General features: G+C 51.0%; 1 protein-coding gene across 1 annotated transcript in view; it reads left to right on the top strand.

Annotated features, from left to right (window-relative positions):
* CROCC2 (ciliary rootlet coiled-coil, rootletin family member 2) overlaps positions 1 to 18,596 on the top strand; it is a 139,631-nt gene that overhangs the window by 57,632 nt on the left and 63,403 nt on the right. Inside the window, exons 18-20 of the mRNA XM_075068652.1 lie at positions 69 to 262; positions 1,338 to 1,465; positions 1,698 to 1,867. Coding sequence (XP_074924753.1) covers positions 69 to 262; positions 1,338 to 1,465; positions 1,698 to 1,867 — 492 coding nt within the window. The remainder of the gene's footprint in view (positions 1 to 68; positions 263 to 1,337; positions 1,466 to 1,697; positions 1,868 to 18,596) is intronic.

Below are 18,596 nucleotides of genomic sequence, written 5' to 3'. Positions count from 1 at the left end.
AGCATGGAGGGCCCAGTCACATCCTTTGCTCTCTAGCTTTGCTCACCTTCCTTTCTCGCTCTTCCAAGGCGAGCAGCCAGCAGCACACTCTGAGTGAGCAGCTGGCGCACAGTCACCAGGAGCTGGAGATTCAGGCTGATGCCCTGCTTCGCACCACCCAGGAGAAGGAGGAGCTCGCTAAGGAGAAGGCACAGCTGGCTGTGGAGTTCAGTGTACTGGAGAGGCAGAGGAAGGGCCTTCTGGAAGAAACAGACATGCTCAGGTACCCCCTCCTTGCTCTTCAGATCCTGGGAGACTGGCGGAGTCCTGTGGGTATCACCTGGAGGCTGGGTAGTCTCTTATTTGGTGGGGGGAGAGGGCTGTTAAGGGGTGCCGTGGCAGGGGAGAGAAGGTCTCTTCTCTGTACCAGGAGCTTCTTGCTCTGCTGCTCCCACGGCTACCTGCTGGTATGAGGCTGGGAACAGCCCAGATCAGTAATGGAGATGGACCAGAAGGGGCCATTCCCACTGGGGGAAGGCAAGGAATGCCAGGAGCCCCGCTTCTGCCCAACACGCTCCCCTTCCTTGCTGCTGCATCCACTCCTGCTGAGGGCACAGGGGGGCAACTGGTACCCAGCAGCACTGCAGAGCGAGGGAGAGAGTTTCCAGCTAAGCCCACACAGCCAATGGCCAGCTGGGAGGGTGGCTGTTCTCAGCCACTACCAACCTAGGTGGGGAGACTTGATGCCCACACTCCCTTGGGCTGGCGGGGACGCTGTGCTAGCTGGCTTGAGCAGTCATTCACCATGCAGAGGCCTCGCTCCAGCTCCCTAGGCAGTTTGAATGAAAGGATTGTTAATGTTTCACAGTCCTGGTTCTCCTCTGCCACACTCTGGTGGAAATGAAGCCTCACCTGCGCAGGAGGAAGTGGAGTTCTGCCCCCCGACTATAGTCTCTGGGCGAGGAGAGCCAGCCCCGTGCCCTTGTTCTGCCCAGACATGCTGACACAGCCATCACATGTGTGACAGTCAGGATCAGCCATGCTCATGTGGAATTGCTCCCATACTTAGTAGCTGGGAGCAGCTCCCCAGAGCCTGCTGCTGGGAACACACATGGTGAATGGAGAACAGGAGACAGGTCCCAAGGAAGCCTGTGTGTGGCATATGTTCATACAGGGCACACATGTCATTCAAGCTGTGGCTGGGACAGTGCTGCATGGCTCATAGCTGAGCCATAAAGGCCTCAGGGCTCAGCATAGACAAAGGTTCCTCCCACAATCAAAGCTCTAACTAATTCACTGGAGATGAGGGAAGTGATAGCCTCCATCACTGGCCCTGATTCTTTGCTGCTGTGCCACAGAGCTGAGAAAGACTCACTGGAGATCAGCCTTTTTGAGATGCAGGAGCTAGCAGCACAGCTGGAAGTCCAGAAGGAAAAGCTGGAAGGGGAGAATCAGAGCCTTGACCAGACAAGACAGGTGCTCCAAGGTAAAGTGTATGTGTTACCGCCAACCCCCTTTTCCCTTCTGTCTGTGGCTTCAGTTCCTGAGCTCAGTATCCCCACCCAAGTGGAGCCATACCCATGTCCCCTGCCTTGTGATATGATGGAGCCCCAGGCCCCATGGCCTGCAGCAGAGAGTAATGCCCGCATTGCACACCTGAGTGTGCTTTACGCAAGCAGGACCCTTGGGAGCCTCACAAGGGTTTCTTTGGTCCACAGTGGAGGTGGAGAAGGCTCAGCAGGAGCTGGAGCTGCAGGACACCACCCGGAGGCGGGATATAGAGTCACTGAAGCAGCAGCTGGCACAGATGGAACAAGAGACTCAGCTGTCTCTGAAGAGCCAGAAGAAGGCCCATGAGGAGGACCTGGCATGGCTGAAACAGGAGAAGGTGAGAGCTGCAGCTTCCAGCCTCAGTGAGAGAGGCGCCCTACTGGACTGCAAACTGCAACTAGACATATTTGCAGTAGAAATGAGGCAAACAGGTAGCATCGAGGATAACGTACCGTGGGCGCCTTACCCAGGGCACGGCGAACCCTGGGTAATGTATCATGGGGCTCTCTACCCAGGGCATGGTGACCCCTGGTTAACATACTATGGGGCTCCTTACAACAAGCCCAGCAACCCCTGGGTAATGTACCATGGTGCGCCTTACTCAGTGCACAGCAACACATGGGTAATGTACCATGGGGCACCTTACCCACGGCACGGTGACCCGTAGGTAATGTACCATAGAGTGCCTTAGACAGTGCACAGCGACTCCTCAGTAAGGTAGTATGGGGCCCATTACCCAGGCCACGGCAACCCCTGGGTAATGTACTATGGGATGCCTTACGCAGGGCACACTGACCCTTGGGTAACATACCATGGAGCGCCTCACCAGGGGCACAGTGTCCCATAGTTTAGGTACCATGCCGCACCTTACCCGGGACACGGCGACCCCTGGGTAACATACCATGGGGCACTTAAGCCCAGGCATGGTGATCCCTGGGCAATGTATCATGGGGCCTTGTAGTGAGGCTGAGTGGATTGAGATGGGGACGCTTACACGCCCCTTGGAGGGCGGAGCCTAGATCACCCATCCCCCTCACCGGAAGTACCGGGGCGTGGCTGGAAGTATAAAAGGCTGACCCTGCAGCACAGTTAGGGAAAAACCGGCGAAGGACAACGACGCTCGGCCTGTTCTCCCGAGGCCCTGAGAGGAACCTGCACCTGGCTGTTCCCGATTTTCAGACGCAGACAAGGACTGGCCCGGAGTACCTGCTCTGGTTTACCCTGAAGAGCCGGAAGAGGCCTGGAGGCCACAGGTACTAAACCCTGGGGAGGCAGGAAGTAGCCCCCAGGCAGCCACGGAGCAGCCAACTGCAGAGCCCGGCGTGGCTCAGTTGGCATGTTGCGGCTGGATCCCGAAGGTACAGGGGCAGCCAGTCCTGCCCCTGCCAGGTCCCTGGGCTGGGACACGGTGGATTAGGGTGGGCTCATGTTCCCCTGCAACCCCACCACGGGTGGCTGACCCCTTACACGGTGCAAGGAGGCTCTAGCCCAGGACAGGAGCCCCCTTATCACTCACCTGGAAAGACTGTTTGCTGGCTGCCTGGGCCCCGCCCAGGCTAAAGCCAGCCCTGTATGGACTGTTTGTTTGCTGACCACCTGAGCTCTACTCCGGCGAGAGCCAGCCCTGTGAAGACTGTTTGCTCGCTGGCTGCCTGGGCTCCACCCAGGCCAGAGCCAACCCTTAAAGACTGTTTGGTTGTTGGCTGCTTGGGCCCTGCCCAAACTAGGACTACTCCTGATAGGCTGTGTTGATGGGCGGACTACTTGAGCTACACCAGCCCAGGCCAAAACCTGGTAGTGACAACTGGTCGCCCAGCCCTATTGTGGGCTCCCAGCTAACCTGCAAACCCTAGTCCTGACCAGACTGGGCCAACCTGAGTGGCCTCTTTCCGAGCGGGAGAGCAAGGGACGCTTACACGTGGTGGAGAATGTGGGCATTGTCCCCTCTCCTGAGATAAGGGGATGAGCCAATCGCAAAACTTTATAGAACACCTCCACAGGTATATAGAGGATGGAGGTGTAAAATTTAATCAAGTGGCTAGCCGAGAGCCAGCAGCAGCAACAGCTGGTGCAACAACTTGACAGCCAGCAGCAGCAGCTGATCCGGGAGTTGGGGGCCCAAAACTGCGAGCAACAACATCAGTGCTTGCAGCAGCTTGCAGCCCTTTGGCCAACTCTGGGACCTCTCAACCCCAGTGGGGCTACCGGACCTCCTGATCCCATGGTGTCTGTTCACCTGACCAAGATGGGGCCTGACGATGACCCTGAGACATTTTTAATTACTTTTGAGAGAGAGTTGCCCCTGCCACTAAGTGGCTACTGGCCCATTTTGCTGGCACCATACCTAACGGGCCCCGCCCAAGCTGCCTATAGGGCGCTCCCTGTGGCCGAAGCCCATGACCACACACATCTGAAGGCCACAATTCCCGATGCCTTGGAGATCACTCTTGAGACATTCCGGAGGCAACTACGCAAAAAAACACACGTGCCAGTAGCCCGACCTAGGGTGGTCACCCAACAGGTGAGAGACATGCAGGCGGTGGCTACAACCTGAACAGCATACGGGGGTTGAGGTAGCTCAACAAGTGGTGCTCGAACACTTTCTACATATCCTTCCAGCACGTGGGAGGGCTTGGGTTATCCGCCAGCAACTGACTACGCTAAGCAAGACTGTTGCTTTGATGGAGAACTTTCTGGTGGCTGAGACCCCTGTAGGGACAGGGCCTGTCTTCCAACCGCCAAGCCAGTCCAGTCTTGTAAAGAGAAGACCCAGGGCCAGAGGAGCAAGCCCCAACCTGGCCTAAGACCCTCAGATGGATGGGAAGTTGGCCCAGCCCAAAAAAGGCCCCAGAGAGAGTGGGGCCTGCTGCTAGATGCCCCCACCAAAAGGAGACTCGAGGCCGCAGAGGCGCTGGCCCCAGCAATCCCTGCACCAGACTCACCGTGACACCTTGGACTTGGCCCCTGCTTCACCTGTGGCCACTTTGGACACCTCCGTCAGGAGTGCCCGATGATGGACTGTACTTTTGGGCAGTCTGTTCGAGGAGGGACCGGGCCCACAAGCAACCCTGAGGTAAGCTGACTGTTCCCATTATAGTGAATGGAGCTCATTGACTTGGGGTGTGAGCAGACACTTGTCCACCAGAGTCTCCCCCCCTGCCCAAAGAGTCATTCAGCTCCAGTATATCCACGGGGATGTTCCCCCAAGAGCAAAATTATGCCGTGGTCAAGAAGGAAGCACTGGCTGTCAAGTGCCTTAAGATATCTTGTAGGCGGCCCCTTCATACTAGTGACTGACCATGAACCTCTGAAGTGGTTACAAATGGCAAGAGAGAGACAAACCCCCGGATTATGCACTGGTACTAACCCTGCAGCCTTATGTCTTCGTATTTTGACATCGAGCAGGTAAGGACCATGTCAATGCAGACTTTCTCCCAGCTGGGGGATGAGGAGGGTGCCATCTCCTGGTTCCAAGAGATGGACTTGGGGGTTGGGGGGGGAAGGTGCAGCGAGGCTGAGTGGCCTCCCTCTGAGTGGGAGAGAGAGAGGGACACTTACACGCGCCTTGGAAGGTGGAGCCTAGATCTCCCCATCCCCCTCACCGGAAGTACCAGGACGTGGCCGGAAGTATAAAAGGCCGGTCCTGCAACACAGCTGGGGGAGAGCCGGTGAAGGAAGATGATGCTCGGCTTGTTCTCCCAAGAGGAACCTGCACTTGGCTGTTCCTGATTTCCAGATATGGACAAGGACTGGCCTGGAGTACCTGCTCTCTGGCCTGGAGTACCCCCAAGAGCTGGAAGAGACCTGGAGGCCGCAGGTACCAAACCCCAGGGAGTCAGGAAGTAGCCTAGGGGCAGCCACGGAGCCAATCCTGCCCCTGCCAGGTCCCTGGGCTGGGACACAGTGGAGTAGGGTGGGCCCGCGTCCCCCTGCCACCCCACCCTGGGTGGCTGACCCCCCTACACAGTGCAAAGAGGCTCTAGCCCAGGACAGGAGCCTCCTTGTTACTCACCTGGAAAGACTGTTCGTTTGCTGGCTACTCGAGCTCTACTCTGGCGAGAGCCAGCCCCATTAAGGCTGTTTGCTTGCTGGCTGCCTGGGCTCCACCCAGGCCAAAGCCAGCTCTTAAAGACTGTTTGGTTGTTAGCTGCTTGGGCCCTGCCCAGGCAGGGACCACCCCGATAGATTGTGTTGATGGGCAGACTACTTGAGCTACCCCAGCCCAGGCCGAAGCCTGGTAGTGATGGTTGGTCACCCAGCCCTATTGTGGGCTCCCGGCTAACCTGCGAACCCTGGTCCTGACCAGACTGAGCCAACCTGAGTGGCCTCTCTCTGAGCAGGAGAGCGAGGGATGCCTACACGCCCCTTACCCAGGGCATGATGACCTCTGGGTAATGTACCATGGGGCACCTCACCTGGGGCACAGTTGTGATGGTTTCAGTCACAGAGACCCACTCTGGGGCTATCACCTGACGTGCTGAATTTACTTCTGATCCCGTTTTCCCTGCCAGCTTGGGACTCCAGAACCCTGCCTTGTTGAGCCAGACATGCTAGCCAGCTGCAACACAGACCCAGGTCTGGTCCACACACCCAAAGCTGGAGACTTTAACCAAAAACTGCTCAGCAGGTCACTTCTCTCCAGCACTCAGCTCCCAATGGGATCCAAACCCCAAATAAATCAGTTTTACTCTGTATAAAGCTTATACAGGGTAAACTCATAAATTGTACACCCTCTAACACTGGTAGAGAGATATGAACAGGTATTAATCACTTACTCTGGGTTCATTAATAAACAAAAGTGATTTTATTAAGTATAAAAAGTAGGATTTAAGTGGTTTCAAGTAGTAACAGACAAAAACAAAGTAAATTACCAAGCAAAATAAAACAAAACACACAAGTCTAAGACTAATACATTAAGAAACTGTTTATAGGTAAAATTTCACCCTCAGATGTCCCCATAAGCTTCTTTCACAGGCTAGACTTCTTCCTTGTCTGGGCCCAAACCTTTCCCCTGGTACAGGCCTTGTTAGTTCCAGCTCAGGTGGTAATTCGGGGATTTCTCATGACTAGCAGCCTCATTTGTTCTGTTCCACCCCCTTTTATAGCTTTGGCACAAGGCGGGAATCTTTTGTCTCTCTGGATTCCCATCCATCCTTCTAAATGGAAAAGCACCAGGTTTAACATGGATTCCAGTATCAGGTGACATGGTCGCATGTCCTATGAGACTCCAGCCTCCATTCTTCCAGGGCTGGACCACACACACCCAGGAAGGTTTGCAAGTAATCAGAGCCATTTACAGGCAATTGTCCTAGTCAATGGGAGCCATCCAGATCCCAAACCACCATTAATGGCCTACACTTTGCATAATTGTAGTAGGACCCCAGAGTTACACTTCATATTCCTAGTTTCAGATACAAGACTGATACATTCATGCAAATAGGATGAACATACTCAGTAGATTATAAGCTTTGTAATGATACCTTACAAGAGACCTTTTGCCTAAAGCATATTCCAGTTACATTATATTCACTCATTAGCAAATTTCCATAGAATATATGGAGTGCAACGTCACAATGGTAACCTCTGCTTAATGTACCATGGGACGCCTTACCTGGGGCACAGTGCCCCTGGGTAATGTATCATGGGGTCCCTTACCCAAGGCATGGCAACCCCTGGTAATGTGACAGGTTGGATCACATGTGTACCTTAGCTAAAGGTGCAAGGACTTTGTAACCTCCCACCAGTTCTAATTCTGCCATTTTCCCTGGCAACAAATCCTTCTCATGGATCAGGTCCCTCCAGACGACAGAAATCTCTGCACCTGTGTCCCTCAATCCCAGGAATACTTTCCCATTCAATTTAACAGCATGCATATGCTCACTGCTTGGTTTTGTAGAAGCAACTTTTACAAATTCTGTGTGGAAAGAGGCAGCCTGGCTCAGAGAAGCAGCAACTTCATGTGTTACTTGCTGCCTGTTCCCATTCAGCTAGGGAGATTTATTCCTCAGGTGGTCAGTGGATTTACAGTTATAGGACTTCTAGGGCTCCTCTGCTTGTACAGGAGATTTGGGACGAGTAACAGAGGAATGGGGAGGTGAACGCCCAGCCTCCTTTCCCCCCCAGGAGGTAAAACGGTGATTCTGCTTTCCACTAACCCTGTACCCCTCTCCCAGTGGTTTATGTTTAATTGCAGATTGTGACTGCTCAAAAGAGTTGCAAACTCAGTTAATCCACCCACTGCATCCACCTTTTTGTCTCACAAATACTGTTTTACATCATCATTACACATATTCAGGACTTGTTCCCAAGTAACCAAATCACACATTTCTTCCAAGGTTATAATGCCTTTTCCACCTCACCTACTTATTTAACAAATCTCTCATTTCATTTACATAAGCCGCATTACTCAATCCAGATCTGCTCTTAAGACTCCTGAATTTACACCTGAAATTTACAGGGTTAATCTGAAACTGTATCAAAACCAGTTCCTTAAATTTACTGTAGTTTGACACATCATCAATAGGCATCTTATTGAATATGGCCAGAGCTCTTCCAGTCAATTTTGCTACCAATGTGGCCATTTTTTGTTTGTCAGGAATTGTATGGAGGATGCACAGTCTCTCAAAGGTGATGAAATATTTGGCAATGTCACTGGACTCATCATACCGTGGACATAGTTGTTCCCATTTGTGGATTTTTGGGGGAAGTAGGGCCAGCTGCTGGCGGGTTTTGCCTCTTCCACTCTGTAACAGCCAGTTCATGCTTCTGTGCCACAGGGTACGTCTTCACTACCAGCCATATCGGCGGATAGCAATCGATTTCTCGGGGATCGATATATCGCATCTCATCAAGACGCGATATATCGATCCCCGAACGAGCTCCTGTCGACTCTGGAACTCCACCAAGGTGAATGGCGGTAGCGGAGTCGACAAGGGGAGCCGTGGATGTCGATCCCGTGCCGTGAGGACGGTAGGTAATTCGATCTAAGATACTTCGACTTCAGCTATGCTATTCACGTAGCTGAAGTTGCGTATCTTAGATAGATTTCCCCCCCTAGTGTAGACCAGCCCTCAATCTCAGCCTGTATTCTCTGTCTCTTAACTCTGGGGCTCTTTTGTCCCTGGCTGCTTCTGCTTCCATAGCTCTTTTGTGAGTAGCTTCCTCCCTGGCTGCCTCTTCTTCTTTGAGCTTCAATTGAAACACCCAGTCCTTTGCCTTCTCCTCTGCTTCCAGTCTGGCCAGCTCTAGTTTAGTAGCTGCCTCACTGGTTGTCATTTTCCTGCTTTCTTGTGCTGGGCCACACCCCTCTGCAGTTCACTGAAACTGGGATGCACTCAGCTCAGGGGCTTCTTACTTAACAGACACTTGTCCAGTGCCCAGTGTTCAGCCTTTCTGGGCAATTTGCAACTTGTGCAGTTCTAGTTTCTTCTGATCTTCACTCTTACTTATTTTGCTTATTTTTCTGTCCCTATTGCCCTTATCCGAAATAAGCAAACAGAAAATAAACAAACCACTTTGTCTGTTCTCCAGCCAACACACTTAAAACTCACTTAAAATCACTACCAGTATTTCAAAGCAATCAGCTGTGCACAGACCCAGCTCAGTGCTCCACTATAACAGGTTAGGTCACAGAAACCCCCGTGGGACTGCCACCTGATGTGCTGGGACTACCTCTGAGCCCATTTTCCCTGCCACTTTGGGACTCCAGTACCTTGCCTTGTTTGAGCCAGACTCGCTTGCCTGCTGCAAACACAGATCCAAGTCTGAACCATGCCCCCCACAAGCTGCAAGCTTAACTGAAAACAACTTAAGAAGTGCTCCTGTCTCCAACCCCAGACACCCAGCTCCCAATGGGATCCAAACCCCAAATAAATCCGTTTTATCTGTATAAAGCTTTATACAGGGTAAACTCAAATTGTTCACCCTCTATAACAGAGAGAGATATGCACAGTTGTTTGCCCCCCCCCCACTCCCACCCCGCACACTGCGGTATTAATACTTACTCTTGGTTAATTAATAAGTAAAAGTGATTTTATTACATACAAAAAGTAGGATTTAGGTGGTTCCAAGCAATAACAGACAGACATAAAATACCAAACAAAATAAAATAAAATACGCAAGTCTAAAGCCTAATACAGTAGGAAACCAAATGCAGGTAAATCTAACCCTCAGAGATGTTCCAATACGCTTCTTTGACAGACTAGCCTCCTTCTAGTCTGGGCCCAATCCTTTTCCCGGTAGAGTCCTTATTCCAGCTCAGGTTGTAGGAGAAATCCCCTAGCTAACTGCAGCCTCCTTTGTTCTGTTCCACCTCCTTATATAGCTTTGGCACAAGGCATGAATCTTTTGTCTCTCTGGGTCCCCACCCCTCCTTCTAAATGGAAAAGCACCAGGTTAAAGATGGATTCCAGTTCAGGTGACATGATCACATGTCACTGTAAGACTTCATTGCCCACTTGCCCGCACACATATATACAGGAAGACTTACAAGTAAAACAGAGCCATATACAGTCAATTGCCTGGTTGATGGGAGCCATCAAAATTCCAAACCACCATTAATGGCCCACACTTTGCACAATTACAATAGGACCTCAGAGTTATATTTCATATTTCTAGTCTCAGATACAAGAATGATACATTCATATGAATAGGATGAATACATGCAGAATAGCATAACCTTTGCACAGATATGTTACATTGCATATCTAGCATAAACCATATTCCAGTTATGTCATATTTACGCTCATAAGCATATTTCTATAAAACATTATGGGGTGCAATGTCACAAACTTATCATGGGGCACCTTACTCAGAGCACGGTGATCCATGCGTAACATACAATGGGATGCCTTACCCGAGGCACAGTGCCCCATCATGTAGGTACCATGCAGTGCCTTACCCAGGACACAGCAACCCTGAGTAACGTACCACAGGGAGCCTTATGCGGGGCACTGTGACCCTTGGGTAATGTACAACCGAGTGCCTTATGCAGAGCTCGGCAACCCCTGGGTAACGTTCCATGGGGCGCCTTACACGGGGCACCATGACTCCTCGGTAATGTGCTATGCACACCTTACACAGGGCATGGTCACCTCTGGGTAACGTACCATGGGGCACCTTATTCAAGGCACAGCGACCCCTGGGTAACACACCATGGGGTGCCTTACTCAGGGCTCAGTTACACTTGGGTAATGTACAATGAGGTGCCTTACCCACCACACGGTGACCTTGGGTAACACACCATTGGGTGCCTTAAACAAGGCATGGCAACTCTTTGATAAGATACCATGGGACGCCTTACCCAGGGCACACCGACCCTTGGGTAATGTACCATAGGGTGCCTTACACAGAGCTTGGCAACCCCTGGGTAATGTTCCATGGGACGCCTTACACAGGGCACCGAGACCTCTGGGTAACATACCATGGGGCACATTACCCAGGGGTCGCCGTGCCCCATGTAATGTAGCATGGGATACCTTACCCAGGGTACGGCGACCGCTGGGTAATGAATCATGGGGTGCCTTACAAGGAGCATGGTGATCCCTGGGTAACGTAGCACAGGGCCCCTTACCCAGGGCATGGCGACCTATAGGTAATGTACCCTGTGGCACCTTACCTGGGGCACAGTGCCCTGTGGGTAAGGTACCATGCGCACCTTATGCAGGGCATGGTCACCCCTGGGTACGGTACCGTAGAGCGCCTTACCAAGGGCATGGTGTCCCCTGAGTAATGTACCATGGGCCGCCTTTCCCAGGTCTCTGTGACCCCCAGGTAACGTACCATGGGGTTCCTTACGCAGGACGCGGAAACCCCTGGGTAACATACCATCAAGCGCCTTGCCCGGGGCACGGTGACCCCTGGGTAACTGTGACACTCCTCTCTACTGTTATATGGACCATGATCTACTAGGTCACTCCAATCCTCCACTCTGGAAGGCAACCTTACCCTGCTCTGCTGTGAGAACCCCCACTCCTGGGCTGTTCACACACAGCCTCTGCCATGTAAGCTGCTCCTTGGATTGTGCAACCGAATGACACCAGCCAATATCTCCGATCCCAGACAAAACTCTAGGAACTTCTGTCTTGCAGTGTCCAGTTATGCCCACTGGACGCTGTAAGCGTATATGAGTTTGTCAATTTAACAAAGAAATTGATGTGTACCAGGCTTGTTATCCCAAGGGGAGTCTCTGACATGCTTTAAACCAAACACACTGCTTCAGGTAGAATAAACAAACACGTTTATTAACTACCAAGGTAGATTTTAAGTGATTATAAGTCAGAGCATAATAAGTCAGATTTGGTCAAATGAAACAAAAGCAAAACACATTTTATGCTGATCTTAACACTTTCAGTGCCCTTACACACTTAGATGCTTCTCACCACAGGATGGCTGGTTGCCCTTCAACCAGGCTCTCCCCTTTGATCAGCGCTTCAGTCACTTGGTGGCGATGTTTGTAGATGGGGATGGAAGAGAGAGGAAGCATGGCAAACATCTCTCCCTTTTATCATGTTCTCTCCCCCCACCCCCAACTTCAGGGTCAGGTGAGCATTACCTCATTGCAGTCCCAAACTGACCAAAGGAAGGGGGGGGGTGACTCATTCGAGAGTCCAACAGATCCTTTGCTGTTGCCTAGTCCAGTGTCCTTTGTTCTTGTGAGGCTGGGCTGGGCTTGTCCCATACATACCCTGATGAGGGGTGAACTGACCCTCTGCTTTTGGAGAGTTTTTGCCTGGGCTTTCTTTAAGCCATGAGGACACATTTTCAGCCTCCTAACTATATACATGAAATTACATCCTATAACATTACCATAACAACAATGCTAAGTTCGTCATGAGCCTTCCAAAGACACCCAACATGACAAACTTTGCATTAGATACCACACAATCATATTAAAGGATGAACATGGGAGTGCTGGGTGTTCCCCCGAGGTACAGAGTGTCACTCCTCTCCCCTTAGTCAGTGACTGACCCTCTTGCAGTAAACTATCTTGAAGGCAGTTTGTATTATAGTTCTTTTGACATCCAGCCATTAAGACCAGGAGGTGGTGTGCCTCAGTTTCCACATTCACACACAGCAAACCAGGTTTTTTATGGTTTCTCTGCTGTGATAAGCTTTAAGCCTGTTTTACAAGCAATAACTGAAAAGTAACAATCATAAGATTTAACATCAATAATAAAATTCTTATCCCAAAACTTACCATTAATACCAAAATTTATCTCAGATGGGTGTTTACAAGTATCTTTGAGATACCACATCCTCTGTTCAGATAGTGTAGTTTGAGGTTAGTTTGTTCATTACCCATTGTGTCCTTTGACTCTCTTCCATGTAATCAGTCACTGGCTTTTCCTTCCCTCCAGTGCTCCCCTCTGTGTAGGCTCTTAATTTAATCATGTTTCTGGAATTTTGGTACCTCAGGGTCTGGCAAGATATATGTTCAGAGGGATCCTGCACATTGGCTGGCTCTTTGGGGAATGGTCTCCCAACCCCAGGACTGTACATATGCAGAAAATCCAGCTCCCCTTTGGGGTTACCCTGTGTTTCCCCTTCCCAGCACTGAGAACTTCCCTGTCCCCTAGAGGGCTGTGATCTGTGCTGTCTGGGCTAGGTATGTTTACCCTTTGGTCAGATGCACCTTTTCCCAGAAGCTTTCTGTCATGGGGCAGGACTCACCCCTGCGGCACCTTCTGCTGGTCATCCAGGGAATTAGCATTTCCAGCTCCAGAGCACCTTCTGCAGGCCGGTGTCCCGCTTGCTCCTGGGCCCAAGTCCCTCCTGGATCCTGGTGCCCCTTTCAGGCCAGGGTGCTGCCCCCTGGCAGTACCCCCACAGATCTGGGTCTCCCCTTCCCAGGGAACCCCCACACTCGCCTCAGTCTATGGCCACTGCCAGTCATCACCTAGCCCCCATTCCCTGGGGCAGACTGCAGTGTAAGTGCCACTCATCACCAACAAGTGGGATTTGGACCTACTGCCTCTGCCTCTGCCCACCCTTGGGCCACCCTCTGCAACCCCAGTACCCTTTCTGACCTTTAACAAGGCCTGCAGCCTGGAGGATTTCCAAGCTGGAGCTCCTCCAGCCCTGCTCCACTTTAGGTACTCTGCTTAGCTCCCCAGCAACTAGGCCCTTCTCCCTCAGCAAACTAGAGAGAGACTGACTGCTCCTCGCCCACTGCCCTCTTATGAGGGCCAGCTGGGTCCTGACTGGGGCATGGCCACAGATGAGGCTGCTTCCCCAATCAGCCTTTCCCTAGCCACAGCCACTGGATCTACAACCACTGCCATAGACTTTGGTCTGGAGTCTGGTTCCACCACCTCTGGCTGGGTCCCCAGGCCAGTGGTATCAGGGGACACAGACTGAGTCCTTGTAGGAGGCTCAGGAATGGATTTACTTGTGGAGGCCTGTTTAGCCTGGCTGTGGGCAACCATCCCCAGCCTTTTAGCTAGCCTCAGATGCTTGATTAAGTCTTCTCCCAGCAGCATGGGAATGGGATAATTGTCATAGCCTTCAAAAGTCTATATTCCTGACCAGCCCTTGTACTGGACAGGGACCTTGGTTGTAGACAAGTTAAAAGAGTTGGCCTTAAAGGGTTACACCATCACTTGGGCCTCTTGGTCGATGAATTTGGGGTCCACCAGGGATTGGTGGATAGCTGACACCTGTGCTCCAGTGTCTCTCCATGCAGTAATCTTCCTCCTGCCCACACTCACAGTTTCCCTTCACTCTGGGGGTATTTGCAAGGCATCTGGGTCTGAAGGCTCTCAGTGGGACCCTGGGCTGATGAGTTGCAGTCAACTGGTGCTCTTAGGGCAGTTGGCCTTCACATATCCTAGCTCATTACATTTAAAGCATCGCTCAGCTGACTGTGGGCTGGAGTGAGGTGGGTGGTTGGAGAGTGGGGTGGTGGGATGAGAGGGAATCTGAGGTCTTCTTGGATGTGGGGAGGGTCCTCCCTGCAAGGTGGGGCTTTGGGCTGACTCTGATGGTGTTGTCTCGGGTTGCCCCTCTAAGAACTGCTCCATTTGTATTAGGAGAGACAGATCTTCCAGAGACTTAACATTTGCTCCTGATATTCAGGCATCCCAATTTTTTTACCATGTGGTAGGCATGTCAGGAAAATGCCACGTCTGGTTTTCACCTTAGGGCTCTGAACCGCTGGCGGGCATGCTCAGGTGTTAGCCCCATCCTAATTCTGGCCTTTTGTTAAAAAAGTTCATACTCGTTCATGTGTTCTTTAGGCATTTCAGCTGCCACTTCTGATAAGGGCCCACTGAGTTGTGGCCTCAGCTCCACCATATTTTGGTCTGGAGGGGCATTGTACCCAAGGCCGGCCCTTTCAAAATTTTCTAAGAAGGCCTCTGTATCATCGCCTATCTTGTATGTGGGGAATTTCTTGGAATGGAGAGTGGTAACTGGAGAAGGACTGTTAGGGCTACCTGGCTGACCCACTTAGCCCTTTCCAACTCTAAGCATTTCTGCTCCATTTCCGCCTCCAAGCGCTTTGCTCTCTCCTCCGTCTCCAAGCGTTTCCCCGTTGCTCCTGCCTTCAAGCACTTTGCCTCTCTCCTCTCCTCCTCCTCCAAGCGCTTCACCTCTGTTTCCGCCTCCAAGTGCTACATCTCTCTCCTCTCATCCACGCACTTCTCCTCTGCTCCCACGGACTTCTCCGCCGCTTGCACTTCCAAGCTCTTCATCTGTAGGAAGAAATTCCTGTCTTCCACAGTTAGAACTTGGTCTGGGTTAAGGGCATCCCTCCATCTTGGCACCTGGATCTCGGGTTGAGGAGAGCTATCCATTCCCTCCAGGGAAATTTCCTGTCCCCCATTCCCTCCCTGCATTTCTGTCATGGAGGTGGATGTCTGGGCTTGACCCGAGTCTCTCTTCTCCGTGGCGTCCTGCTTTGGGAAGACTGATTGCTCTAGATTTTCAGTGCCCAACCACAACCTCATGCACAAGGCTGCCCTAATCTAGCCTAGCTATTTCATTGCCACAAAGCTAGAAAAAAAATAAACTGCTCATTGGACTCCCTGGCTTTGCAGGATGAACCCTTTGTGTGCCTGTTCCTCCTCAGGCAGAAAAGGAAGGAAGGAACTCCCTGGTTTTGCAGGCTACCAAAAGGAAAAATGTGTCCTTTTAAAATCCTGAGGTCTGTGCTTCTGGTTCAGAATGATGCCACTGCTCTACCACCATGTCAAGGCTAATTCTCCACTCTGGCACTTTGAGTGCAGAAGGCGGGGGCCCGCAAGGATTCTTAAAAATTAATACTGGCCACTCCAGGCTTGTATTAAACTCCCAAGGTTACAGCTTCTCTCTGACCTCCGTTTGGTAGATGCTGCCACCACCTAAGTGCAGAACCCCTTTGAGAACCCAGGAAGGCGCAGTTGGGAATTCCTTCCTGTGAGGTACCCTTAAGCCTTTTCACCCTGCTCTGGGAAAGAGCTGAGAAAGTGGAGTAGGGAGGAAAATCAGCTGTTTTCACCAGCTAACTAAAAAACATGTGCACAACCTCTTGGGACACAGAAAATCAAGGTAAATTTTATTTAAAAAAATAAAATAAAGAAAATACATTTGGGAACTCAGGCATTCGCTAGATTTCAAAAGAGTAACTACAAAGATTAAGCACCAAGAATAGTTTTCTTGAGGTCCAGCTTAAAGGTTACAAGCAAAACAAAAGCACCTGGGGTTAGCACAGAGGAGTCCATAAGCCATAAAGAAATAAAAAGAGATAAACCTAATCACGTCTTCCTAGACATTTCCTGATCTACTTACATATCTGGGGTTTCAAATGAGTAGTTTCTAGGTATGATATCGGGGATTTTTCATACCAGGCCCCAAGCTTCTTACAGCATAGTTGTTGCCCTGTTCGCGTCTCCCCGGGAGAACAGACAGACAGATCAAAGGGGAATCTTTGTTTCAATTTTTAAAAGTTCTAGCCATCCCATTGGCTCTTTTGGCCAGGTGCCCACTCAATTCCTTGTACCTATGCATAGCAGTGAGATTTTTTAATCCTTTACAGGTAGAGCAATTAGAGAACAGCTACTTAGAAGGGTTTTATAGCTACTGCCTGGCTGGGTGTCCATAAAAGGGAGCTCGCCCCCTCCCTTTTCATTTATCATAGGGCACCTTACCCAGGGTACGGTGACCGCTGGGTAATGTACCTTGGGGCACCTTAGCCAGGGTACGGTGACCTCTGGGTAACATACCATGGGGCCTTTCCTGGGGCACAGTGACCCCTCTGTAAAGTACCCATGGGGCACCTTACCGTGGCATGGTCACCCCTGGATAACGTATCATGGGGCACCTTTCCCAGAACACGGCAACGCCTGGTTAACGTACCATGGGGTGCCTTATGCAGGTTAGGGTGATCCCTCAGTAATGTACCATGAGTCACCTTACCCAGGGCACAGCGACCCCTGTATAACATACCATGGTGCACCTTACCTGGGGCATGGTGACCCTTAGGTAATGTACCATGGGGCTTTATCCAGGGCACGGTGATCCCTCGGTAATGTGCTATGGGTCACCTTATTGGGACACGGTGGCCTGTGTGGCCCTTGGAGTCTTTCAGGGAGGATAGGTGTCATTCGGAAAGGGACTCTAGCTCAACATAGAGTCTGGGCTTGATGCAGAAATGCCTGTGGGAGGCCCTCTGGCTTGGGCTGAGTAGGGTCAGACCTGCATCACAAATCTGTGACTCTGTGGACAAGGCAGTGAGAAAGGAATTGTGCTGATGGTGCTGAGCAGTATTGAGCTGCCAGAAGGGACACCCTGCAGCTCCTGATGACCCAGTCTGACTGCCATCCTCCTGAGATCTTTTGTGTGAGACTTTTCAGCAGAATGTGGCATAGCAGGACACCAGGTCTTGTGCTCCTCTCACAGACACCCAATTTATGCTGCTGTATCTCTATTGACTCAGTAGGAGTAGTTCCTGATTTACACTACTGGGTGTGAGAGAACAAACTTTACAGTGGAAACAAGATCTGCTGCAAGTGAACTGGAGCACATCAATGAGTGCAGTGAACTTGTGCTGCCACTATTGAACGGTGATCTCTGATCCACCGCACATTGAACTTGATGCAAAGTCTTCCATTGACTTCAATGGGCTGTGGATCCAATCTTGATTGCCCTACAATTGGTTATGCATCCAAACTGTCCTGCCCCTAATAGTGGCACTATAGTAAGCAAGTAGCACATAGAATCATAGAATATTAGAGTTGGAAGGGACCTCAGGAGGTCATCTAGTTCAACTCCCTGCTCAAAGCAGGACCAACGCTAACTAAATCATTCCATCCAGGGCTTAGTCAAGACAGGCCTTAAAAACCTCTAAGGATGGAGATTTCACCACCTCCCTAGGTAACCCATTCCAGGGCTTTACCACCCTCCTAGTGAAATAGTGTTTCCTAATATCCAACCTGGACCTCCCCCACTGCAACTTGAGACCATTGCTCCTTGTTCTGTCATTTGCCACATTGAGAACAGCCTAGTTCCATTCTCTTTGGAACCCTCTTTCAGGTAGCTGAAGGCTGCTATCAAATCCCCTTTCACTCTTCTCTTCTGAAAACTAAATAAGCCCAGTTTCTTCAGCCTCTCCTCGTAAGTCATGTGCCCCAGACCTCTAATCATTTTTGTTGTCCTCTGCTGGAGTCTCTCCAATTTGTCCACATCCCTTCTGTAGTGCAGGGACCAAAACTGGACACAGTACTCCAGGTGTGGCCTCACCAGTGTCAAATAGAGGGCAATAATCACGTCCCTCGATCTGCTAGCAATGCTCCTACTAATACAGCCCAATATGCTGTTGGCCTTCTTGGCAACAAGGGCACACTGCTGACTCATATCCAGCTTCTCATCCACTATAATCTCCAGGTCCTTTTCTGCAGCACTGCTGCTTTGCCAGTCGGTCCCCAGCCTGTAGCAGTGCATGGGATTCTTCCATCCTAAGTGTAGTACTGTGCACTCATCCTTGTTGAACCTCATCAGATTTCTTTTGGCCCAAATCTCCAATTTGTCTGGGTCACTCTGGACTCTATCCCTACCCTCCAGCATATCTACCTCTCCCTCCAGCTTAGTGT

Source organism: Chelonoidis abingdonii, chromosome 8 (assembly GCF_003597395.2).
Source record: "Chelonoidis abingdonii isolate Lonesome George chromosome 8, CheloAbing_2.0, whole genome shotgun sequence".
Taxonomy (NCBI): Eukaryota; Metazoa; Chordata; order Testudines; family Testudinidae; genus Chelonoidis; species Chelonoidis abingdonii.
This window is presented reverse-complemented; position numbering and strand designations above follow the sequence as displayed.